The 26,543-nt window shown below is 45.7% G+C and overlaps 1 protein-coding gene across 4 annotated transcripts in view; it reads left to right on the forward strand.

Annotated features, from left to right (window-relative positions):
• Positions 1-26,543, forward strand: part of arhgap46a (Rho GTPase activating protein 46a) — a 32,388-nt gene that overhangs the window by 1,743 nt on the left and 4,102 nt on the right. The window contains exons 2-6 of one of the 4 annotated variants that reach the window (XM_046075512.1): positions 9,756-10,262; positions 19,151-20,591; positions 22,942-23,608; positions 23,838-23,930; positions 26,199-26,272. In XM_046075512.1, coding sequence (XP_045931468.1) covers positions 9,756-10,262; positions 19,151-20,591; positions 22,942-23,608; positions 23,838-23,930; positions 26,199-26,272 — 2,782 coding nt within the window. Of the gene's footprint in view, positions 1-9,755; positions 10,263-18,053; positions 18,152-19,150; positions 20,592-22,941; positions 23,609-23,837; positions 23,931-26,198; positions 26,273-26,543 lie in introns of those variants that run through there. The other 3 variants (XM_046075514.1, XM_046075515.1, XM_046075516.1) reach the window with 3 other exon arrangements.

Genomic DNA, 26,543 nt, shown 5'->3' on the forward strand with positions numbered 1-26,543 from the left:
ATCCCCGTGGATCAGTGCTCTTAACCCCCCCCCCCCACACACACACACACACATTTCATCTGCTATTGATTCTCTGTGGCCTGCCACAGTGACACTGTAATGAGGTTAAGGTGATTTGCCCAAACACATTTATCTGTACCTGTGCAATAGCTGACTTTTCGGACCTTTCCTCTGTAGGGATTAGAGGCTGGGCTAGCTTCCTGGCACACACTAGATTTGCAACCTGATGCTGAGAGTGCTGATCATCACTCTCTGGCATTACAGGGGATAATAACTTGTGGCACGATCATATGCTCAGATAGGCTGTATGGATGAATGTGTCATCTGCTTCAAAGAGTTGAACATGTGTAGATAATCGTAGTGAGCTGTCACAGTGCAAAACATAAATGAGCTCTGCACGAAAAATACAAAAGCACATAAAACGCAGTCATTACACACAGACAGAGAAGCAGACAGGGACGAGGCATGCAAACGTCTGCCTAAAAAATAAAAGTTTCTGCCCCTGAAATGCAGCATCATACTTGTCTCCTTCTGCCACAACCTAAAACTCTCTTGTTATTTTGGAAATAATCTGTCCCTACACTGTTGATCCCCAGCGATGGCCTCTTAAATCATAATCCACCCCACTCCTCCCCTCGGGGCCCGTGCAGACCCAGCGCTAACATCTTCACCAGACTGCTCTGCATTTCGAAGCCTGGAGGGCCTGCCGTCTGCACCTTCACTTCCTCTAGAGGACAATCCGGACATTTCTTTCCTGTCTGGCTCCTAGGCCAGCCACTGACCTCCCCCACTCCAGATTCACCCTGTAACTCTGCTCTGGGATTAGACTCTGGCCTCGTTTGTCATGTCAGCAGGGGGGGATGGTGTGGTCCATCTCAAAATGAAGAAGTTACAAACTGCTGCTGCTGGTAGACCGGAAGGTCACAAACAAATAGAAAATGTTATTTTGGCAGCACGCAGATGGCAGAGATCAAATGGTCGAGTTTATTTTTAAAAGGCTGTGCAGAACATGTCTGCAGAACATGTATGACCCTGAATGATCTGACAAGTTAGAGTTTGAACAATGAATGTTTGGAGTCATTAAGCACTATTACATTACCTAATTGGTTCATACATTCGCTTGTTTGGACAAGTGACCCCATTGTCCCCGCTGTGACAGCTGGTGTACAGGACAGAAGTCTTTTCTGACCTGAAAAAATCCTCACAAGCTGTTCAACTAAGGCAAGGGGTGGATTTTAGGAAGGACAGGGACCTCTGTTTGGTCAGGCTTACCTCCTATATAAGGGAATTTATTGACCCTGTTGCTGAGTGGTGCCTCAGACAGACAGTGACTGTTCAGCAGAGCAGTAAGGGGGCCGGAAGTTCCCAGCATTTCTGCTGAAAGCTGCAGCATTTGTGGGAGAAGGAGAGGATGGCAGGACAAGACAATACTCTCCATACAGAAATCACAGAGCGCTGCTTCGCTGCCGTTAGTTTGTAGGTGGATTACAGCGAAGTAACATTCAAGAACTGCCAACACAGAAATGTTCTGCTGGAGCCGGTGGCGAGGTAGGCACTATTACCTCACATCTCATGAAGAATGGGTTTGTTGCAGCGGGGGTGAACATTTTGGCAACTACAAGGAACAAATTTACTTAGGCCATGTAAAATTGCTAGTTGGAAGGCAGCATGGGAAAGACTGGCCTTACAGAAGGTGGCTGGACGACCTTGTGAGATCCAGTCTAATCCAGTGCCAATAGAGAGGGGAAACAGTCTCTAGTTCTGGATTAGGGCAGCTGTTGAAGGAGGTCACCCCAGACCTCATATACATGTCCCAAGCTCCACCCCACCGCGGCTCTTATTGGCTGGGCTCCCCTACGTGGAGGCAACACTGAATTCTCGTTGAATGTCTGCCCGTTGATCTGACAATAGTCTGCATTGTTCTGTAGCATCACAGGCTTCAGAATAGGGTTCATTTCAGAGGCTTTGTAATGCATATGACTGTGAGTCATCACATGGCATTCTTGTCCTCTAGGTAACCATTTTTTTTCTATTCTATCTATTATTCTATTCCCAGAGAGCCCACAGACTTAGGTATAACAAGAAACTGTCAGCAAGAGCTGCAAAAAGGAATACTGGCTTGTCAATTCGATCACTGTGTTCATGTGCTTGTTCTGCACAAGCAAGCTGTCAACATAGTCCTTTGTATTTTTTGTGCACAGTGTACAGGTTGGCATTGTGCAGAAAGCGTCACAATCTGTGGTTGTGAAATAGACCCTTATGTCGAACAGTGGAACACATTTGTATAAGCCTAGCACACAGACCAAACCGGACCATCCGGTTCTTGGGATTTTAGGTGTATGCAGTCACTCTAGTGATTTCAGAAATAAACAGGATGAAAGAGTTCATTGGAAGTATACTCATCTTCCTCGAGTGATGTCCTCGGTATAGAGTTCCTGCAGGATAATAATTGTGTTTTCACTCAAAAGCAGTGTTTGCCTCAAAGGTGCTTAATCTGCTGGTGAATTTTCTTCACCCATACTACTACAGCAAGAGACAAAACTCCACCATGTCAGGGATGCAACACTTCACTTTTATATCTGGCACAGTGTCCTTACTGTTTTCACATCACACCCAGAATCAGCAGCTTGTTAGCATCTTATCCATGCAGGCCTTTTGGAGGTGAATCAGGTGACAGAGAGAGCTCAGGAGTCCTAGCCTTGTTCTCTCTGCCAGGCATGTGGATGCCCGGCTGTTTGGTCTTACAGTGCTTAACCCCCTCCTGCAAACTGCCGCTGTGATGCCTAGATCGGCTCACATAAGGCCGGCTCTATCGTGCCTGACGTGTCTCCCCTTGAAAGCCGACCCCAAACTTCTTTGCCATAGTCAGCAAACGGTGAGTGAGGAATGGACACTGACAACTGCTGCTGAGGGGTGGGAGGAAAAAGAGGAAGGGGTCAGAGGAGTGAAGTAGAGAGACAAGGTAAGAATCTGCCCTGTCCCTGATAATGTGGTTAAATTTGAAAATGCTGTTTATGTACCCACTAAATAAATGTTAATAAAAGGCAAATATCAAAGAGAACTGTTCCTTTCAGTCAGCTCCAACTCTGCTTGTGATAACTTACTTTGTTTCAACATATCCAATCACACAATCTCAGTTTTATCCATGACAAATCTGTTGTTTCTGTTGTCACTGCTCTGCCAAAGTATAAAGACAGTGTTTTCTTAAGTCAATAATGCTACCTGCTAGAAAGATAATGGTGATTCCTGGGCTGAGACCATTAATCAAATCACTATGTCATACTTCAATGATGTCTAACAACACAAACAAGATATATGTCATTGGGAAACCAATTGTGTGATTGGCTAAATGGAAACAAAAAATCTCTCACAAAGGTTGGTGGGGAGAGAGAGTTAGCTTCTATGTTTGTGTTGTTTTCAAAAGGGTCCATTTTATCTGCTCCCAATACAACTGGAGCCCAGCTGTTTCTAAATGTGTTTACTTCATCCAGCAAGGTTATTCAGAAGGTCAACTTTAGGTGGTGGAAAACGCAGGATTGGTGTTGATGGCCTAAATGGAGAGAAAAAACTTCATTTTTGTGTGGCCTGAAAAGTAAATTGCCTTTGAAAGTCCTATTGGTAGGACAGCTGTGTGGGTATGCTCATCCATTCGAAGTCACATTGATCGTCCCGAGTTCTTGTCCATTGAAGCAAGGCCAGTCCTAAAAATATGAAAGTCTGTCCATGACTTACTGGATGATCAAGTCTCCCCATTGGCCATTTTTTAAAATGAATACACGCGAACAGTCCTCAGTTATGTCCTTGGGAGGCTTTTACAATGAGGCACGGACTGTCCTAAATTTCTTGTAACAATTTGGCCACAGTTCAGCACGTTGACCATACACGGTCCAGCCATATACTAGGTTTCGATCCTAGTCTTGTTCACACCCTTTTCATCATCTGAGCTCCTCGGGGGCTGTACAGAAGATGGATAATGTCTGGCCACAAGGCAAAGCAACCCCACAATACAGCTGCACAGATGAAAACAGTAATCGGCAGTGGCACGCACATGTCATTTCATGTCATGGAAATCAGCACAATTAACATCAGCAAAGTCAATAGAATGATAAAGAAATCTAACAGGGGACAAAAGGGTAAACCAGACCTGCAGGGTGCAGCCCTGCAGGTCTGGTTTACAAAGCACATCACTGTTAAAGTCAGACAACAATATAAATATACAACATGCAAACCATGAGCATTGACTTTATGAGAGTTTCTGTGGGGATGCCAAGTTATACACACACACACACACACACACACACACACACAGGGACCAATTGTGTCATGAGTTTTACCGACCTTTAACCCTGGTGACACGGCAGGAACGGGGGAGGTGTTAAACAAAAGGGCCACAGAATGTGTACACGACAGGTGCAGGGCCTGTTTTTTCCCTGTCATCTGAAACATGTGCGCTCGCTCTCCCCTCTCCCTCTGATTGTTCTGGACACATGGGCGGTGTGTAGGAGCCAACTCGCACGTCCTGCACAGAGACAGCCCACGTGCACCCCGTCCCCCGCTCTGTGTCCTGCAGAAGCATTTGGTTCAGTGGAGACTTCCAAACATGCCTTTTGCAAATGCTGAAATATGTTTCTGACAAGGACAAGAGTAGCTTCTCTGAGCCCATTCCTGTCTTCACTGTCAACAAACACTACTGGCAGTGAAAACATAAAAACATCTATGTCGAAACCCTGATGTCACTACGGGCGCCCTTATACACATACTTTTTAATAACCCCAAATATCCTGACTAGTATTTAAGAAGAAAAGTGAGGTGGAAGGTGAACTCGGATATGAATGTTTTTTGTAAGTATCATGTCTTGCACTGCTGCTGGTGAGGTGTTACGCTAGAGCTGCTGCGCTCTTCACTCCAGTGAACGAGACCGTGACCACAGCACGTGACATGCCAGGCCTACGATTACACTCTTCGTTAGTCACCACTGCAGCTACTGGATCTGCATTCAGGCACTCAGTAGCCTCTGTGTCCCTGCTCTTGTTTTACAATATTTAGATAAGCAGGTTGCCTAGCAGCCATGCTGAATAGACCGTGCGTGGTTTATACATAGTCAAACAGGAGTCTGCTTTTGGCAGATCATTCCTTGTATTATATTGAGGTACAGGCCTCTGCTTGCTCTGTAAGAGCAAATTACCAGTGATTTCTCATTTGTTGCTACATTTTAATAGTTTTGTACCTGTGCAGCTAGGTCGGTAAGGTTAAATTCCTTCCTCTCCTCTGTGCTGTGACCCATTTTTAAGGCTAGTATCTGAGGAGAAAGAAAGTTTTGTCTCTAAATAGGAAGTAGCACTTCTGTAAATATACCAGCCAGGGAGGACCTTGGCACTTGTTGCTGTGCCTTGTGAACAGAGAGCTAAGGTTTCCGAGATAAATGGCAGGCCCTGTGTGAGAACTCAGCCTGCTCTGTTCCACAAGGGAGAGTCGCAAGCAACAGCTCAGAATAGTCTGTTGTTGGAAAAGGTTAGAGGTTACCTTACAAGAGTCCTAACTGGTTAATGAGAGCTTAGCTGGCTCACTGCTTCTGTCTATTATCTCACCTTAACAAGTTTATAGACAAATGAATGCAGTAATAATACCCCCATTTGGCTCCGTTTCTGAAGGGGTCCTATCTGTCCATCAGAAATGCCACAATGGCACTGAAGCATAAAGCTGCATTTCAGCCATTACTAGACTATCTGATGAAACACTGCTGCCATAGTTTGGCCAACACTCTATGCTACGCAGAGAAAACAATATAATTTCTCCCTCTATCGTTTATCTTTTTGACGACATCAACAACCACACTGGTATTTGCGTTTGTTTGAAACCCAAAGCTGGACAATGACACAAGGCTGCTTGTTGCCCTATTTCTAGTGAATGTATTGTCCAGTCCTCTATGTTTACCGTTGCTGGGAAAAGTGCCATTTATACTTTGCTGTTGGCTTCAAACAATGGGGCAGATTCCATGAGCAATATTCTGTTGTTTCCCTCACTGTGGAAAACTGCTCTCAGTTGTAGTTATTTTTGGCATTGACTGTAAATTGTGGATGATAGATGAAGTATTTCTCCTTTAGAAGGAGACCTCTGGCACATTGGGACTTGGAGTAGCAAGATGACTTTAGAAGGTGTGCTTGTGTGCACGTCTTTGTGTGTGTGCATGTGTCATTTTCAGCGCCTTGGTCTCAGTGGCAGGCTCTGTTTGCAGTGTTTTTTATTTGTTTTTGGTTTTTTTACAATTTCACAAGCCTTATTTTTAGTTGCTGTGGAATAACCATAGGCTGCTGAAGCTTCTCCTTGACCTAAATGGGACAAAGATCCTGTGTTCCATGGGAGAGCAGAGAGTGTGTTAGTTCACACAAGAGTAAAGAGGAGACTCGATTTCATACTTAAGTTACATAATGTTTCTTAACTGTGGACAGTTGTTTTTAATGTCACCAAGTGAATGATAAACCCACTGTTAACAAGAGTTTAATTAAACAATGTAGATTAGATGAAACATTAAATCAAATTCTCAGTAAGGGACACTGTTTGAAAAATAGGCCTAGGTTGCACGTAAAATGAACACATTTTTGGGGGAATCTGTAAAATCCCACTCCTTCTCAACTCTGTACGTTTGTGTGTCTTGACTTCAGGCAGTCAAGTGCTGGTTTTGGACCACAAAAACTCCTCTAACACAGGTCTCTGGCAAACTAGTCTGCTTCAATTGCATTGAGCTTCCCCAGAGGTAAATCAGGTGCTGTGTCACAGGGCTGCGTGTGTGTAACAAGTTAATTTTAGTTCAATATAAAACATTTCTGTTGGAGTTCAACTTCGCTCAGCTGGGGCAGACTGCATTCCAAACCATTTATGAACATTTGCAGCATGAGGCAGACAGCCTGGGTTGTTTGGAGTCCTGCATTAGCTATACTTTTATGTCTGCTTCAGGTCAGGGAATCGCCTAAAGTTGAGTAGGCCGAAGTTCATTTTCACCAAACATTTATATCAACAAGGATGGCGTTCGATTGAATTTGTCCACTTCAAGCAATAGAATAACTTTTATTTAATTTGAGAATGAATGATGTGTCGTTATGGCGGGACTGATTGAATTTTCATTTTGAATGTAGACAAATCAAAGGGTGTTGATCTCAGTCCTGGTAAATCCTACAGATGACAAGTCCCTTTGTATTTTAATCAAACACTTGTAATGGACATCGCTCATGTTGTTTGAGTACTCCCAATAGTGATATTCCAGGAATTTCAGATCCCGAACACCAGTCCCTCTTCCTGCTTATCTGGTCGTGTCAACAGAGCCCAGGCTCGCTCTCAGCTCTAACTGCTATTTATTTACCCAGAGGGAACAGTCCTTATGCAACCACTACACCCCGTGCTGCTAAACTCGTCAGCCATGGCCCCCACAGTTGACCCTCAAACTTTGGTTTCCTGTTGGGGTGTTCAGGACACCGTCCGGCATGTTCAATTCTGTGCTGGTTTCCCCAGTGTCATCACTGCGACGGAATTTTGGGACTCAAACAAACATGGAGAGGGACACAGTCTCAGCTTTCTTTCACTCCATGTTCATAAGGGATTGGTTTATTTTCATTCAGATCAGCTGCATTTACAGAGAGTGATGACAAACACAGCACTGAATAACAAGGAATGCAGCATGGAGAGATCAGTTTCTCAGTGTGGGAAGGCTGAGCGCAGTACAAGGATGAAGGCTGTGGGGTGGTATTGACTGTTTGACCTCCACTTTGAATGCCCCATTATTTGGAAGGCTTCCTGCCCATTAAGTGTTGTGAATCTAATCAGTCTGAAACTCATCCTCTAATAGTTGGGCCACATTGTGGGACCTCTCTCTTTCTAAGAAATCAGCCTCTAAATACTACTCTGTGTTGAATCCAAGCCCTGCAACACAAACATTGTTTGCAAATCCATGCAAACATTTTTTGACAATTAAATCCCCCCCCCCCCCCCCCCACCCCCAAATGTCCCCTCTCATCTTCTTGTCATCCCAGGTGGGCTAAAAAACACAGTACATGTTGAGTCCAATAAGGTTAGGGCTGCTTGCCTGGTGTGAGGGATTGCACCAGATGGCTTCTCAGCAAAGATCCCTGGGACACATGGGTAGACAGTATGTGGAAGGCTTCTATATCCTCTCCAGGCTCTTTGTATATTAACTGGCTGTTGATTCGACCTATGGAGAGCTTGGGGAGAGCTCTGGTGCTGGCAGCACATAAAAGAGATTGATACTTAATGCTTGATGAACAGGTATGTCAGAGTTTCTCAAAGCTTTGTAGTTACAGAGAACAGCTGTTGTTCCCAGTGAGTTGGACTCACCGCAGCAACATTGTAACCCTGGCAGACCCGACTGGCACCACACTCCTCTGAGTCTATTTTTTGAAGCCGGGGTACAAACGGGGTTGATTCAGTAGGGCACATAAGGATCAAATGCGGGTATTTGGAGGACAGTGGGGGCTTATCTTATCCATGCTAAGCTTTGTGCCCCTTCCGATCATCACAGGTAGCCTGGACTGCAGGCTCATACCACAAACAACTGTGACAGGGAGAAGAAAAGCGTCTCTGTCTTGAGAAAGCTGGGAAAAGATCCAAACCAATGGTGGATTGTTGTGACACTAATTCCTCCCCACTGGCACTTTTCTCTCAAAGATGCTAGGCTAGAGTTGGGTGTAATACTGAAGAAGAGAAATGGCCAAGTGGTCATTACGAGACAAGAAAGAAGCGTTGTGATTTATTGGGTATTTTGAGTTCTTCCTCTGGCTCTGATCTAGACTCTACTGTGTCTGAGACTTGGGAAAGGACTCTTGCTGGCTGTTTTGCAGTGTTCCTGTTCCCACATGGATTTGCTGGCACAGTTATGGCCTGCATTAGGGAACTAGATCAAAGGAGACATAATGGAGCCCACTAAAGGGTAGCATGACCTGGATATGGCACCAGCAAACTGCAGTCCTCGCTTATTTGTCAGACATATTCATTGACCCTGATTTTATGTAGCACATACCCATAATATGGAATGATATTCAATTGCAAAATGCCACACACTTTGTTTAACGCAGATAGGTAGCGTCCCATAAATACTCTGAAATTCAGTTCATGGTCTAATTACGTGTAATTGGTTGTCATTCTTATCTGTGCCCTTTGTACTTTTTCTGCAAACTAGGTTGTCTTTTTCTCTTTCTCCCTCTGCCTCTTTCTCTTTTTTGCACCTCCCCTCTCTACTGTCCTTTTTATGTTGTTGTCTGTGTGTGTATTGTGCTGATCTGGCTGTTGTCATTCTGTGGTTGTAGTAAGGCTCGGTTGTTTTTGCGTTGGTACCACTCGGAGCGTACATTTCTCTTTGGGCCCTGCTGACTCCGTGCCTGGTGTCTCACTGAGTGTGTCCACCTGTCTCTTTCTTCAGGAAACACACATATATACACACACACACACACACACACACACACACACACACACACACACACACACACACACACACACACACACACACACACACACAGATGGATACGTGTAGGGGACACACACATTGACACGCTCTCCATATGGGCAAGTGGGCAGTTTTGGGCCTCAGTCTGTCAAACAGTGTGTGTTGTTTACTGCTTGTCAAGATGATTAGTACTCAGGCGTGACTGTGGCTCCTAATGCATCATCGTATCCCGTTGGTGAATAATCTGTTGCCGTTTTTAGCTGTAAATAACCCCTCACCTGTTGTCTTGTTTCTTGTCATACAGTTCTGATTGGGTGGAGATCCTGGAACCACGCTCCCGTGAGCGTATGTATGTGAATTTGGCCACCGGTGAATGCGGCTGGGATCCCCCTCCAGGTGTTCCTGTCCGCCAGGCCGACGGCAACCAGTGGTGGGAGCTGTTTGACCAGCACAGTGGCCGCTTCTACTACTACAACTCTACCGGGCGGCGTACAGTCTGGCATCGACCCCAGGGAGCCGATATTGTGCCCCTCTCCCAGCTCCAGGCCATGAGGCGATGCAGTGAGGCCAAGCGGGCTGGAGGAGGCGTGGACAGGCCACACCATGGGACCACGGGGAGTACCAGCAGTGTAGGGAGCCAGGGGCGCTGCACCCCTCTGCCCGAATATGACGGCGACAGTCCTGTCCCCAGAGCTCTGGAGACCAATGAGGAGGCCGCCACCCCTGAGCTGGACCCTGCAGTGGATAGCAGATTGCAGGGAGATGGAAGCGGCACCGAACACAGCACAGATGGCAGTAAAGACCCACAGAGGTAAGCCTGACCAAACCTTCAGTAGCCTCTACAGTAAGTCTGGAAAGGGAATTGTGCTTAATCATTAGTGGATCAAATTACCAGGAGAAAAGTGGGGAAATGTGATAGTCATCGCAGCATGTGGCATAGTGAGTCGTAATGACTTTCAAGGCCGAACTCAAACTGCTTTTTTATTTTCATTCTCACTTATCTGAACATTCCATATGTCCCGTGTTTCCATACGATTGCCTGTGAACTCAGCCATTTCAGCAAATCGCTACCAAATGGGGAGAACGGCCAGTTATATTACCCCCCCCCCCCACACACACACACACACACGCTAGGATTCCTGCTGCAGAACGACCCCTAACAGTAAGTCATTCAGAGACCCCATCATGTGCTTGCCGTTGTAGCCTCATCCAAACCAACGTCTCCTTCCTCCAACCCAGATTCCAGACATGCCACTTCTGTTTCCCCTGGCATGGGGCCACTGAGGCCGTCTTAGTGTCCTGTGTGCTCACCACCACCCTGCTCTGCTCCAATGCTCATTTAATTTTCCTAAAACAAATCTAGGCCTCAGGCCATCAAAGGCTGTAACGCCTCTTATGGGTGAGAGCTTAAATGTGCTGCAAGAGAGGCATGTGAGAGAGTGTTGTCTGTGGTTAATAATAAGCAGAACCGCTACATTCCAGCTGCCTATAAACAAGACGAACCCTGCTGATTTTCAGAGTCTCTGCCGTGGCGACTCTGACTCTCCGGTTCCTCCTGGCAGTTCTTGTACCTCACCTTGGCCATTAGGAGGTCTCGCCTCTGACCCTCCAATCCTTTGGGATGACGTATAGGTGGAGGGGGAACTAATTGGTCAGCCATGGCCGTTGAATGAAACTACTGGAGGCCTTGTTGCATTGCCTCTAGTGTGTGTGGGTGAGAGTGTTAAAGCTCCCCAGAGGATCCCACTTTGCCACAGTGATTCAACCTTTCCCAGAATATTTTCTGTCTCCCCTTAAAACAATGGCCAGCTGTGTTCCTCTATGGAAGGCTGAGGAGTCTTTAGCCCACAGAGGCTTGATACCCTGCTTAGCCATATGGCCCTTCAGATGCTCGCCACCCTCCATCTCTTAGCAGGTAATTAGAAACCGCCACAAAATGCAGAGAGGGTGGAATGCGACAGCTCAAATGGATGAAAACAAACTCGGAGACATGCTTGTCTTCAGTTAGCGGCCTGCCTTATTGATAATGACAAGGATGAATGGGTGAGAGCAAGGGAGAAAGTTTAAATGAAGAGTTGGAGGGGTCACAGTGGTTTGAGGTTAGCTATTTGTTCTGCTCCACCCAGAACAGAAAGTGTTAGGGGCTTTCATGAGAATCTAGTCCTCCTTCCTTTTTCTTTAATTCATGCTACTTCCGGTCGTACTTTTTTAGTTCCATACAGAAAGGGGGTTTCAGTGTTTAAAGTTCCTCAATGTTTGGTTTGAACATCTCTATTTTAGACATGTTTTCACATGTTCTTTTTCTCTTCCCTGTTTTTCTCTGTGAAATTTCAGCGGAGATGAAATGTTATTAACTTATGACCTTTGAAAAACAATGCTCTTCTTTGTGGAGATGGGACAATCCCAGTACTTCCAACACCAGTTTCCTTTTGTTCTGGGCTATTATTAAATCTGTTCATAACAGTTTCCAACGTTTCCACACAACACAGCCCGGGTGTTATTCTAAGTGCTGGTTGGTTGATGCTGCTTCTGTCTCTCCCTCTCTTTGTAAAGCTCATATCTTTGTATTTGGCTATGCTCCTGCTTATTGGAAGTGTAGGTATATGAACACAGTTATGTGTTGACGTGAGTGCCAAATCTGTTACTCATTGGCCAAGTCTTATCACATGTCCTGGGAATTTCTGGGTACTTTGAGCCTGTGATGTTCATCGAGAAAGTACCTTGGTCTCCACGGGTAAACATGTCAGTCACATGTGGTGATGGGCACGGGACACTGAAGGTGTCACAGATCTACTCACTTATAACATCTGGATTGAATTCCCTCAATTTCCAGTGCATATGTGTGTCTGTGTGTTGTTGTCATCAACCAGATAACATCTGTATTGGGTTTCACCACAGATAGTGTGTGATCTGTGTGTATGCCTGTCTTCAATGTGTGTGGGCTCCTTTCCACTGCACTTTCAGGACAGCAGACCTGCTGAGGTTGCGTGGATGGTTAAAGTCTGCTGATGACACATGACAGCATGGTGTAAGGCAACCCAGAAGTGACCCAAGGTGGTTCACTTCAGGGTCACAGCCCTCTTTTGTCTTATGGGCTGGCCTGGGGCATATAATGGACCACTAAAAAGAACAAAGGCTCACTTAAACCCAGTTGTCCCCCAGGGTCATCTGAGAGCTTTCTCTAAGCAGGAAGTCTGGGTATGCTGAATGGAGAAGAACACCAAATTGTATGTACCCTCTCATTTGGCCCTGTAATGATATAGCTGTGCACCAGCATTCAGTCTAAGGCAGTCACACTGACATTAGACACTTAAAACTCGCCTTTCCTGATTGTTGGCTGGTTTGGATTCCTTTTCAAAAAGATTTGGAAAGCTTACACAGAGTTGGATATATAATACAATACCTAAGCAAACTCAACTCTGTCAGAGTTGTTTCATTGTTTTTAAATTTGTAACAACGTTGAATCAGCCTCTACACATTAAAGACGAGACAAGTTAGCTGGCATTACATGAGTGTGTGAATGTTGGAATTTATTTTAGTCTGATTTATTTTTGGAAAACTTAAAGGACAGATGTAGCAATCTCTGACTGTAATTTTTTTTCAGTTCTAGTTTCTGTTTCGGGGAAGTTTTTTTAAAAGGAAAAGCAAAAGTTAAAAAAAAAAAAACAACAAAAAAAAACTAAACAAGCTTCCCCTCATGTTCTCGTGACTGTCTGGCTGCGAGTCATGTAGTAGAAATCACCAGCAGGTTTATTTAGGAAACCAGTGGGCGTCTTATGGGTTAGATAAAGTTTTTAATGAGTCACACATTGTCTGCATGTTTACTGTGAGAGAACAAGTCTTTCATGCGTTTCATCTGCCGCCACTCTGAGGCCACAGCGTTTTTACGCACACTGGAAATACTTGTTTTATCTCTACACTCCTGGTGTGGTAAGCTCACTTCCAGCTCTTTTCAGATGGTGTTTGAAGTCTGCCTATAATAATAAATTAGGTTTTCTCCCCCCCCCCTTTTCTTTGTGAAAAAGTTGCACTTTGAACTTGTGATCCTGTTATATGCTGAAGTACCCTACTTGGGTCTGGTTAGCAGTGACGGTATTATTAAGTTTTCATCTCTGTTTCTTCACACGTTCACATGCTCTCTTTCTTGTAAATGCAAAGTTTTTGGCATTCTGAGGAACTAGATTACAGAGCTACAGTTTTGTGTCTCACCGAAGCAATGTATGCAAAACATCTTTTGTTTTATTTTAGATATCCTTGAGTCATTGAATTGAATTGACACTTAACTTCTCTCTCTGGTGCTGTAATGCAGTGGAATATTTCCAGTGTTTTCATGAAGAAGCAATGGCACCAGTGACACGTGAACTGGCCTCAGTCATGCTGCTCTGGCTTTCTCAGCTGACTTGCTACTAGGGATGCACCAAATGTTCCGCCTCTAAAATGAATCGGCCTAATAAGTCAAAAGGCCAAATAAATTTTACCCAACCATTTTAAAGTCTCTGAGAAAGATGCAAAAATCGCCGTTTGCAGACACTGTTCTGCTGAATTGTCTCCTAGAACATCCACATAATCTGTGGCTGACTTCGTAGAAAAGTTAACAAACGGTCTGAACCGCTTTGAGTGTTTCTGTCACTCGTTTGTGAGAAGGCGATTAACCTAGCCACACCTACATTTGGAGTGCACATGTATGAAAGCCTTTATGGTAAATCCACAGACAGGTTAGCGACTTTATCCTGTCAGTTTCTCTCTTTACAAAGAATAGTGATGCAGTATGAGAGTCCTACCTGAAGACAGGCTATTAAGTCTTCATTTTATGCGATACGAGAACCACATGCAACATTATTTTTGAAATTGGGTCGGATTTGATGAATTTATGCGAGGATGCACATGTGACAACGTCCGGTTTTCAAAATAAGGTCTCCATACAGGATGGAAATAAGATTAATAGGATTATATTCACGGAAAGTATAAAACATATTACATGTGTCCATTAAAAGTAAATGGACAATTTTGGCAAAATAAATGGAAAAAATGTGAATTTACTTAGTTTGGTATTCGGCAATTTTTTTTCATCATAATCAGCTTCGGGCAACAATATTCATTTTGGTGCATCCCTACTTGCAACAGCAAAAGATTTTTCACAGAGCTTACACTCACATCCATTTCTAATGTTTCATTATTGTTTACTACCATGTTTTTGTTCTTTTGTGTCCCTGATCATATCTGACTGGAACAGGTTTTGTGAGTGCGCGAAGAGGATCCAGTTTTAATCGTGTCATCCAAACAGTGTTCCATAGTCTTCCCTCACAAGAAGAGTTGCAGATACTCTTTCAAATTCCAGAGGCGGGTCTCTCTAGAATCCAGTTGGGTTTGGCCTCATCCTGTCCCTTCAAAATGATCCTAGTGGCTGGCCTCTGGCCAAGCCCAGCACTCCTCATAGGGTCGGACTGCGGGAGTCACAGACATGCACAACTGGTAGACATCATGGCTCAGAGGAGCGAGGTGTTTCAGTTCAGCTGTTGCAGGACAGCTGGCTCTCTGGAGGTGTCTGATAGGGACTAGGGGCCTACCAGCTTTGCCTTAAGCCTAAAATGTTACTTTGTGCTTCTGCTTGATATGTTAATGACGGATTGTTCAAAAGCAAGATGAAAATCCGCTTTGAACGTTGGCGAAGTGGATACGACCTTGTCCTCAGCGAATCCTCTTTGTCTTTTCAGTTTCCTTCCTCTGCACAGATCGCAGTGATCCTATTGGTTTGTGCTCTGAGGTGTTTGTATAGCAGAAGCCTGGCTTGTGTGACCTCATTTCCTCTTCCTGGCCAGTCAATGTTAATAATAACCTCTGTTTTTCAGACCCCACTATTCTCAGGGGGCATATTTAAGAACTTCCAAATCCATATCCCTACTGGCCAAAGTGACTGAGCTGATGGCTTTTCCAACAACCGTTATTCCAGGCAGGAAAGAAAGGAGAGACAGAACATCTGCCGCAGAGTCCCCATAGTATATTTAGCTGGTTATTGAGACGACCTGACCACAGCAATATTCAGAACAGTGACAGAGGTATCTGGGACTGTGTTTGTGGGTGTGAGACACCAGAGCAGCTGAGACTAATTGAAATTTGCTGACCATTAAGTTGATTTGCTGCCCAAGAGGCCAATCAAATTACCCTGTTGGTTTACAAAGGGCCGCTAACTTAATTTTGTCTTAAATTTTGCTGTCTTCCTAAAGGTCTCACATGCAAGCACTAGGCTCTGAATGAAGCGGTTTGTAAGTGCCTAGCATAGGTGTGTGCTCATGAGCTGTGTGTCTAATCATGCATGCTTGTGAAAAATTTGAAATGGAGATTATCTCTTTGCAAACAGCGTGAAATTCAGAAACATCTGGAGAGGTTTTTACAGTCCCAGTCATAATTATCACGTCTTGTTTAACCTCTGTGATAAATTGCTGTGCATAAATCCCCACCTTCACTTAACATTAAGCAAACACCTGACAGGCAGTCTACTAGCAGGCAACACACCCTTTCTAAACAACTTTCATTATGGTTAAAATAAAGTTCAGTGTTACGCAAGAGTCTGTTTGCCAGACTGACTCTGGAGCTCGAAGATGACTCTTTCAGGTTCAGCTTCTTTTCTATCCTCTTTCTCTCCCTCCTCTGTGCACTCCATTGCTGTCATTGAGGGAGGTGTCTCCGTGACGATGGCACAGCCATGCATTGTGTGAGGCTCCCCACACTGCCACAGAGGCCCCTGAATGAGCCCTGAGGAATGCCAGCCTTCCCGCTCATTCCCTTCCCTTGCTGCACTCTCCCACGACTAATCCCCACCCCTTCTCGTTTACACATGCTCACACCCTCCTCCCTTGTCTCTCTAGCTCTGCTCTCCCCCCACCCAGTCCAACCTATTGTCTCCCAACTCTAGGCCTGTTGTAGTTTCTCACCATTGTACTGCGTTTGTCTCTCTTTTGGTTCAGGGTTTGTAATTATACTTTATTTGGTTGACCTGAGGTTTACTCATATACGAGTGTTGTTCTAGCTGTGTAACGGGATTAGAGGCTTTGGATAGAGATCGAAGACACTGTAAAGTCCTACTGTTTGATTTGGCTACCGGCACCCATGCGATCATGACGATCATCGCACCAAAACTCCCTGCTGACATCCAACATAATGTGCCAGTGCCGGAGGGGGTGAACATGCTAGACCTTTGCTGAGCCTGACTGGGACAATGGTAGGCAGACAACGGAGACAAAGACTGACAAAATCCCTCTCTCCCAACACTGTGAGCTGGACTTAGCAGGGCATACATCTCACAGGCCTATGAATGTGTTCAGTTTTGGTCCCTGGTCAGCATACAGTGTTTTTTGGACCTGGAGATGAATCATCTAAGGTCCTATTTGGGTCCAAGGTTATAGTATGTACGCATGAAGTGAAATATTTTGTAAAGTTGAGTGTCCTATTTAGCTCCCTATAATTAAAATTTAGCCCATTCGTTCGCCCTGGGCGCAGCGTGTGAACATTACATTAGGCATTTCCTGTTTATGTTACATATGGGGAAGTCCTCTCTCCAAACCTCCAGAGGACCTCCTCAGACAGGAAGTAGTGGTCACTACTATCTCAGGGTCAGTCCTCATAAAGTATGTCACCCACCGAGAACATCGAAGACCGATTCATGTTTTTTACAGTCGGCCATGAACCCCTAGAGATTGTTTTATGTGCGTTTTGATTTGTTTGTGAATAATGGAGATGGAATTTGATTATTGTGGTTTTATGTGTGAGGTCCTCTGTGTTCTTTGGTCATCCAATTATTAAAAAAGAAAAAAGGCCTTGCTGTTTCATGTGTGAGCTGTTCCTGCCGTAGCAAACTGGTGCTAAACGGTCAGCTGCTGAGGTGGGAATGATTTTGTAGCATTTGTATCACCTCCTTCTGCTTGACAGGACCAGAGTGAGAAAACAAACAGTATTTGAAATAGTACAAACAGTGGCTTCTCATGTTTACAGCTGTCACCTATCAACCCTCTCCCCTCCACGCCATGTAACCTTACACACTCACACTTGCTTGTTACAACTAAACAGTGGAGGTTTGGGATGAATCCTATACATCAGAGCTTCTTGTCTTCACGTGTGTGTGTGTGTGTGTGTGTGTGTGTGTGTGTGTTAAGGCAATAAACTTTCTTGATTGGTCTCAGTGAGGTGGGGGACTTGGAGGGTTCTCAACAACAGTGGTTGTGGCCGACTGTCCTGGTGCTGTGCCAGGTGGCTGCGACCCAGCTGTTTATAGGCCCTGTCTGGATGGCAGATCTGTGGGACCGTTTGAAGATGAGTGAGCCTGTTTACATTCAAACCACTGGTGGTGTGACTAACTCTATAGGCTGGGGCGGGGGTGGCACAAGGTTCCTCAGAGAGAAAGAGGGAATGCTGGAGCTGTAGCTAGGAGGACTAAAGGAAGTTTGCCGTTGGTTTAAGGACCTCAGGGGAAATGTTTCAGCATTGTTCCAGAGACACGTGGGGAGGAGGGGGAAGGGGGGGGGTCACTCCGCCTTTTCTCTCCACCCTCTGCATCCTCTTACTGCCGTTACAGCCCAACTCTCAACTGAGTCTGGCTCTACACTGATCGGTGTTTATGTTTGGATTTACAAGGACAGAAGGTGATCAGCTTTGATGTAATTAATTACCCCACTGAATGTTAAGTAGAGGTTGGAGGGAGGCAAGGTAAGTCTCCTTTGCTTGCCTTCAGATGTAATTACCTTTTTGACCTTTGATTAGGCAAGGAAGTGTATTGAGCTCAGATACTCTGTACTGCGTCACATGTTTACTCAGGCCAACTGCCGACTGTGTCCATTCGTGTATATGCAACAATGTCCGCTTTACACACCTTTAGACTCATTGGTTTAAGAGGGCAAGTTTTTGAGCAGTTGAGGAATGAAAAGTCCTGATTGCTGGTGAAGATTATCAGGCGACAGCAGAGTGGAGGGCAGCAGACCAGAGCAGCGTGACCAGATTGATGGCAGATTGTTTTATGTTGCTGGGATTAGCAGTGGGCCACTGGGTTTGAACTTAGCCCAGCCGCTCAACCAAAAGTGGAAGCATTAACCTTTGGATCCCGGGTGAAGAGCTTCTCAGCTGTGAACTGCTGCAATCCTGACTTCACTCAGATCAGCCTCCTCTTCATGTGGCCTGCTGGTTTACTGTCCAAACGTTTGTTCATTATACAGATGGCAGACTTTTAAGCCACGAGGGATATATGAAACCTACATTAGAATTAAACCTACAACTACCAGCAATTAGTCCCACATGTTAGGAGAAACCATGCAGGGGTTTTCGGGGAGATGTGTTGAGTTCAGTCACTCAGTATTTTTAGGCACTTGGTTTGCACTACACACACTGGAGTTATTGTCTCATGGGTTTGACAAGGCTATTATGACTGCCAGGCTAAAAATGGAGTAAAGTCTTTGGAGGTCAGTGAAATGTTTAGAAAAGAATTTGTAGATTCCTGCTGATTTTCCCAGCCCTGTCAACATTGGATTTTTATAATAGATGAAATATAGTGAATGGCTTCATGCCTGTGAATGATTGTATATGATGATGGTGCTTTTATGGTACTCTCTGTTGACGTTTGGTTGTTTATATAGACTTTATATGTACTGTTTGTGTGTATGTCTTGCTTTAGACCGATGTCCAATCTCATGTTGCTTGTTTCCTCTCTTTCAGGGATGCTTCTCAAAGATGGCAGCCTACACCTGGTTCTAAGGCAGCCATGTTAGTGAAGGTGAACAGTATGAGCCGTAGCCAGCCTAGCCCAGCTTTGCAACAACAGCAGCAGCACCCCCAGCACAGTGCAAACAGCAAAGCCAACACCTTCACCCTGCACCCCCCTGGCAACAAGACCCAAGGAGGACACTTAATCTCTACCCAGGGATATAAAACTGCCCCGTCTGGCAAAATGGCCACCGACACACGTCAGGCTCATCACCTGAGAAAAGCTAGCAATGGCAGCTTCTGTTTGGTGACATCAGACAGTAGCCATCCCAGTCCACTCCTTCACAGGTCACAGACCAGCACACCACGCCCTGTCTCTCCTCAGTATGGTTGCACTGTCCCAATCTATGACGAGCCAGTTTCAGACTGTCCCATATATGATGAACCCCCAACAGACATGGAGGTAGAGGGGGCGCACTTGTACAATGGACAGCCTCTGTCTCGCCTGACACCTACCCATAGCCTCCAAAAGCCCAGACACCTCCAGCATCCTGGTTCATCTCATTCAGGTTCCAGACACAAGAGGAATCCTTCTGCCTCTGACTATAGCCCAGCTGGTCTGGAGTGCATTAAGCACATGGTCAACGTGGATCCCAAACAGGGGCTCCTATCCAGCTCCCCTGTACCCACACGTACCCCTTCCCCTACCTCAAGGCAGGATCCTGTCTTGACCCAGCCTCAGGCACATCCACAGCCTCAGGTCCACTCTTTGCCCCAAGCTCGAGGACAGTTGAGGGACAGAGAGCCAGGGACTCCAGGCCCAAGTACACTGGACAAGAAACAAAGCTGGCGGGTCCTTGAGGCCACTGTCCAACGTGCCATGGAGGCACGACACAGCAGGCAGAGTAGCCAGGCCTCGCAGGACTTCCCCTCCTCAACCCCTCAGGCCACAGCAAACTATCAAGACTCTGGTTACTCCACCGGCCCCTCCCCAAGTCTGAGAAGAAAGAGCAGGAGGAGGGTGGGTGGCGGTGGTGGTGCAGGAGGCAGGCCGGGGTCGGTAGGCAGCAGCGGGGAGCTATGCGCCCTCAATGAGCGGCTGATGGCCGAGATGAGGGAGGTGGTTAGTCGCTCCAACACCATGAGGGAGGTAAGAGCGGGGCTGGACCCGGAGATGGGGGAGAGGGTTGTCATACCTCGGACGCGTTCCCCTGCGGACTCACTCAGGTGGTATGGAGGAGGGGGAGGGGGGTCAGCAGGCAGGTGCGCATCACGTGAGGACCTCAGCCCCCGGTCACTGAGTAGGGCAGGTAACCATGGCAACCCTGCGCTGACCCCTCTGGAGATACCAGGGAGGCAGAAAAGGACCTATGAAAAGGTGGACACCTTGGAGATGAGTGTGAATAGCCAGGCCAGCCTATCCTCACCAGAGACCCCAGGACCACCCTCCCAGGTAACCCCACCCCCTATTATGTAGCTAATACAGCATTACGTTACCTGATACGTTCCTGTCTGTGTTATTGTGTGGTCTGCATCAGCAGGTTTGTTTGGTCTGGAAGTGCTTTGATTACTGATGTCTCTCCAGATTCACTATCAGATTAGAGAAGAATTCAGTCTCACTGTGTCAAATGAGGCATGCCTGAATAAATCATTTTCTGTATATTATGGGAATTTTTAGCTGCTGCTTTTGTACTGTTAAGTGTGTCTGGAAGAATGGACATGTTTGACTGAAGAGAAATATTCTTCTCAACAATTGGGGCAGATGAAAAGACAAAACAAAACTCAGTGAGATATATCTATATCTTTTTTTTTTTTTAGCAGGAATGCTGAAAGTCATTTTCACCATTTCTGCTTTTTTGATAATCACCATAGAGACAGTCAGAAAAGGCAGGGGAGAGAAAGAGGGGAAGACACGCAGCAAAGGGTTACCTGATTTGGTTATATTTTGCATTTGCAGGGCACTGAAATACAAAAGGTCACATAGTGATGGCTTATCTTTACATTCAAAAGGTGTACATGATCAAAGATGAAAGGACTATTTGACTTTTCAAAACAGTTATGTAAGTAGCAGGAGCCAATTCCAAGATCTGCTACTTCTAATCTCCAAATCCCCTCTTGCAACAGAATCACACCCCATACCTCCATACATTATAGGCCTAGTGTTGTTTTCGGAGCAGCCCCACTGCACCGCTACAACTATATGAATGTTTGATTCAACAGGAAGCTCTGGGATAAAACAGTAAGTCTAATCTGTCTCTTTGAAAGAAACACAGCATTTTGTGAGTAATGCGTCTTACATTCCCTGTCTTGAGAGCTTAAATGTCCCCAGGACATTAGACAGTGGGCAGGCTGGGCACCGCTGACTATAATGGCCACATTCCCAGCATTACCTGTCATCCTCTTACCACCATCCATCTGCCCTGCACTGCAGGTACTGTATACTCAAATGCCAGCTCTGTGCTTGAGCATCTGGGGCCCATGCCAGGCCAGAGGGATCCAGGACATGGCTTCCCTCAGTCAGGAAGGAGGGCCGCTGCGGCCCATATGGTCCAGGCCTGGCAGGGAGATGAGGAGGAAAAGGAGAAGGAAGTAGAGGCAGGCTGGTACCAAGGGTTATTGGTACCACTGTAGCTTAAGCATGTTAGACAACAGCCAAGGAGCACTGAGCAGGCCCCCTAAGTCTGTACTGGAATGTTCTTCAGACCTGCTGTTATATCACTCACACACACTCACAGATTATAGCATGGGATGTATGAGCAGCTCTACATTTTTCATATTTGAACATTCTGTTCTCCCCCAAAAGACCTATGAACTAACTTATTCAAAGGGTGCACTGACAAACTGACCATTTCCACAAAGAGCATGAATAATTCATGGTTTTTATAAGTTGAGGGCATTTTCCACTGTTGTCTCATTCCGTAGTATAACTGAATTCCCATCCTGTGCTGGTGCATCTGTAAGCTATCTTTAAAACTGTGTAATTTACTGAATGTAGAATTGTACAGCATATGACCCATTCCCTAGTTAAACATGTGCTTTGTTGTATTTGATCTTTTGGAGTTGACCTGTCACCTATTTAAAAAAAAAAAAAAAAAAAAACTTTGTACGACTGTGTAGACTCAATGCCAAAGCCAAACCACAGATCTGCTCCATTTGATTGAGAAACCGAAATGTAAAGTGCAGCTTGTCTGGCACTCGTCAGCTCCATATTACATCAGGGTCCCATTGAAAAGACATGTCAATGCGTCTTATGTTCCATTAGTAAATTTAAGCTTTGATTCTGGCTCAGGTTTCTTGTTGTTCCTGGCTTTTTGCAGAGTATATCTGGGTTACTGGCTTTCTCTATTGGGTCCTCTCTAAAGTCATAAACTCCACCGCAGAGATCACAAGGAGGTTCTGTTTAGAGCATAGCTTTGGTTTAGCACTGTAGGTGAGCCTAGTGTAGGAAGGGGCAGGGGTAAGGACTGTTATGCCACTATCTGGCCACCTGCTCCTGAGGTCAGGGTTCATGAGGATTTGGGGAGATTTCTTTCCCAGTGCAATAATTTTCTGGCATTAGGAATTTAATGTGCCGATCCTGCAACAATTCGCCCTCGAGCCCCAGCACTGCAGAGCGCAGAAGGAAGAAGGCAGCCCAGCTGCTAGTCTGACACAGTGAAGACTCTGCAGCTGCACACACAGTTTGTACCTCTGCTGCACTCTTGCCTCACCCCTTCCATCTCCTCTTCTTCTACCCTCCCTCCTCCTCCTCTTATGTATAATGTTTCATCTCTATCTCACGTTCACCTCTTGTCCCCCTGCAGGCAGGCACCCTTGAGCTGCAGGCTCAGTTGGAGAGCAGGAAGAAAGGCATGGTGGATGGGCGGACCGCTTCCCTGGGCCCCCACCGCCCTGTCAACCATGACAACCGAGAGGGAGGTGATGGGGCAGGGGGAAGAGCACGAGGATCCACTTTCCAGCTCTCCTACGCCACCCTGCGGCAACCCCCGCCCCCCGAAATGGGCATGGAGGACTGGGCCAGCAAGCACCTCAACATGCACACGCAAGGTCTGTTCCGTCGCCGTGTCTCCATCGCCAACATGCTGTCGTGGAATCGCGGATCCATCAAAAAGCCCATGCTTGTCACCAGCAACCGCGCTGTCAGGAAGGAGGCCTGCGAGATGTTCAAGCTGGTGCAGGCCTACATGGGAGACAGGCCTTCACGTCTTGACCGCCGTCACTGTGCCCTGCTCATTGTGACCAAGTGCTGGGACATGCCGGGCCTACGGGACGAGCTGTACGTGCAGCTGGTGAGGCAGACCACAGGCAATGCCAGCCCAAGAAGCTTGGCGGCAGGCTGGGAGCTGATGGCTGTCAGCATGGCGTTCTTCGCCCCCTCGCCCAAGTTCCGCTGCTACCTGGAAGGCTACATCCAAAGACACACGGAGCCCACCAGCGACAAGAAATGTGAGTCTCAGACTGAGCAACAGGGTGGGTCACCTTTCTTTCTTCTGTACCTCCCTATGTTGTCTGATCATCAACATTGTTTATGTAGGCCAGAGAGACGTTTCTCTTTTTAAAATTAAATTTCGCATTTTTTGTCTTTCCATTTACCAATGATATTTGGATTCAATGTAGTCAGTATGATCATGATAGAATGCACAGTATTGTTTTTGATGAGCCATCAGAAATTTGACTTTTGCTGTCTTCTATTTCATAGTGACTCAGTTCATATTGGAACAGCAGGAACTAAAGCTGAAGAAGAATTCAAAGTCCAGAAAGAAGCGAAAACAGAATACAGAGGAGGAAGAAGGTAAATCTTTTGTGCATTTACTTGCTCGTCAGTCGAAAGTTTCACTTTAAGAACATAGGATCCTCAGTATTTCCCATGTGTACAAGCTTATCCATTTGACTGAGCACAAAGTAGGTAGGGAAGGGAGTCCAAACTATGTTTTTCTTCATTCTTTATAAGCTGTCTAGAGTCTCCAAGAAATGCAAGCCATTACAAATCTAACATATCACTCCCTGTAGAGTGACCACTCTTGAGTGGGATGGAAAATTGAGCTCTGTGCAGTTTGTCAGATGAGTACATGCTGATGTACTTGCAGACACAATGAATGGGTTTCACAGAAAGGAGAGCTGAAAAAAAATATGTAGGATGAGAATTTCAGAACGTTCTGCACGCGCACAATGGACCACACTGTCAATCATATTAGCGGTCTCGCTTGCCACTTGCATGTCAAACAGCCATTTAAGAGGATACCTCCTCATCAGCACGTGCCCTCATTAGAGCAGCCCACCCCGCCAGCTCTGATGATGAAGTCACCAGAGAGGAACCCAATCATCTCACAGCAGACGCCGCAGCAGGGGCCTCACACATTGTTCTTCAGTGACTCAGACTCGGTGCTTTATGCTGGTAAAACTCCAACTGACTAAGAGGTCAAAAAGAGAGCCTACTGAACATTTCTGACTAACTCTGAAGGTCTTTCAGAGAGAGGAATCTTGATGAAAGCCAACACAAAAATAAAAGCCTCACATGTAGAAAAACAGCACAATGAAAGCCGCTGTTTGCTTGATGGATGGAGGAGCTGGAACACGTACGTTGTGTCTGTCCAGAGTAATGACCAGCTGTGAGAAGTAGGAGTCACATGTGGGAACTGGAGGCCTCTTGTCAGGCCAGAGCCGGTCTGGTCTGGGCTTGGAAACTGACTTTTTTTGGGGGCTTGGGGCCCGGGGGTGTGGTGGTTCAGCCAGCACTTGGATTACCGTAGATTTGTCTCATAAACAATAACCAAGACGAGACTGAAGTTGTCAACATCCTTTTAATGGTTCTGTGTTTTTGTTGTCAAGTTTGGCTTCAACCCATGTGTCGACAGGTGTCATGCCGTTCTCAGCCTGGCACAGTACACTCAAGCTCCTAATGAGCCCGTATTTCTCCTGGGCTTTGGTTGCCTGGTTGTTGTTGTTGTTTTCATGCCATCAAACCTGATGTAAATATAGACCACCAGTAGTGTTTAAACCCTTTCTCACTGCAGCACAGGGGCTCCGCACTCTTGCTTTTCTCCGAGAAAGTGTACAGCTCTATGTTGGGAGCCTTGGGGAAAAACAGCCCGTCTTTGCCAAGATCAAGGGCAAATTATTGGTATGATCTCTCTAATTAGACATAATTATAGTCGAACCCGGCCAGATTAGCAGCAGTTGTATGCGTGTATGGGAGTCACCTGTTTGCCATAAATCTGGGGGCTTTGACTATAGGGAACATGCTGGAAAGTGTTTGTTACTTTTTAAAATCCCATCAGTGGGGTCTGTCCATCTGTTTCGGGTAGCTGATACAGTTGAGATTCTAAGAATGGGAATAGTCCTCATGAGAGCTCAGTGTTTCGGGTGTAAATCAGAGTTACCAAAGATAGATGGGGACGATTTCTTGCACACGATGACCCATTAAACAAGGTTTTCTGTTGGGTTTTTGTTGGAAGTGTACAGAATGTGGAACGTTTTAGGGACAGATCAGGTTCTTCTGTAGCTCGAGTCTCTTATATCCCGCCTCAGAAAAAACAACTTGTTTCACCTTATGCAGTTAACTTCCAAAATAGATCTGTGCTCTACAGTAGCTACTTAGGGCAGGTAGCAGACAGGGAGCCTCTGTGGTTCTCATTCTCTCCCGAGCCCTTCATGTCTGTGTACGCTGATGAATCACCTGAACGTTGGATGTGTAGGCCAGATCCTGACTCTAAAGCTTTTGTTCAACAGCAGTAAATCTTCCCTCAGCCTGACAGTTTAACCAGGCCTGTTCTAATCCCCATATGCCAGAGTCACACTGTCAACATGTCTCTCCAATTACCGCTGCCTCCTTCTCACACAACTATTTGACATCTGTGGGAAAAAACTATTTTTTTCCCTCCTGGCTGTTTGTGAGAAATAATTTAAATGTTTTATTATTTTTTGTGTTCAGTAATGCCTGATGCTTAAGGGTTATTACTTAGGGTCTTAGAGGTCATAACAAGGGCGTGCTTATTGTCTCTTGTGGAATTTGGTTTCTTTGTTTCTCAGTCCTGAATTTGCCTCTTCTGTCAACCTACAGGTCTGCCTATCAGCACATATGCCAAGTTCTGCCATCGGAAACTGCAGAAAGTGGCGATCACTGGAGGCAAAAAGGTAACCTTCAAGAATAAGAGGAGCTAAGCTTTAAATGTTTCATTTACATGCTATCAGAAATAAGTCACTTTAACATCACAAAAAAAAAAGACGTATCAGTTTGAAAGTTGTGATTCGCATCCGAGTCATCCTAGATGTTGTTACAGAGAGAGACATAATTACAGGCACACTGACACAGTCGCAGGTACAGACATAAACACAGACCCAGTCATAGTAACGCAGCTGCAGACACAGCCGTGATTAGTATCATACCCCGTGACATACATCAAGT

The sequence above is a fragment of the Micropterus dolomieu genome, linkage group LG18 (assembly GCF_021292245.1).
Source record: "Micropterus dolomieu isolate WLL.071019.BEF.003 ecotype Adirondacks linkage group LG18, ASM2129224v1, whole genome shotgun sequence".
Lineage (NCBI taxonomy): Eukaryota > Metazoa > Chordata > Actinopteri > Centrarchiformes > Centrarchidae > Micropterus > Micropterus dolomieu.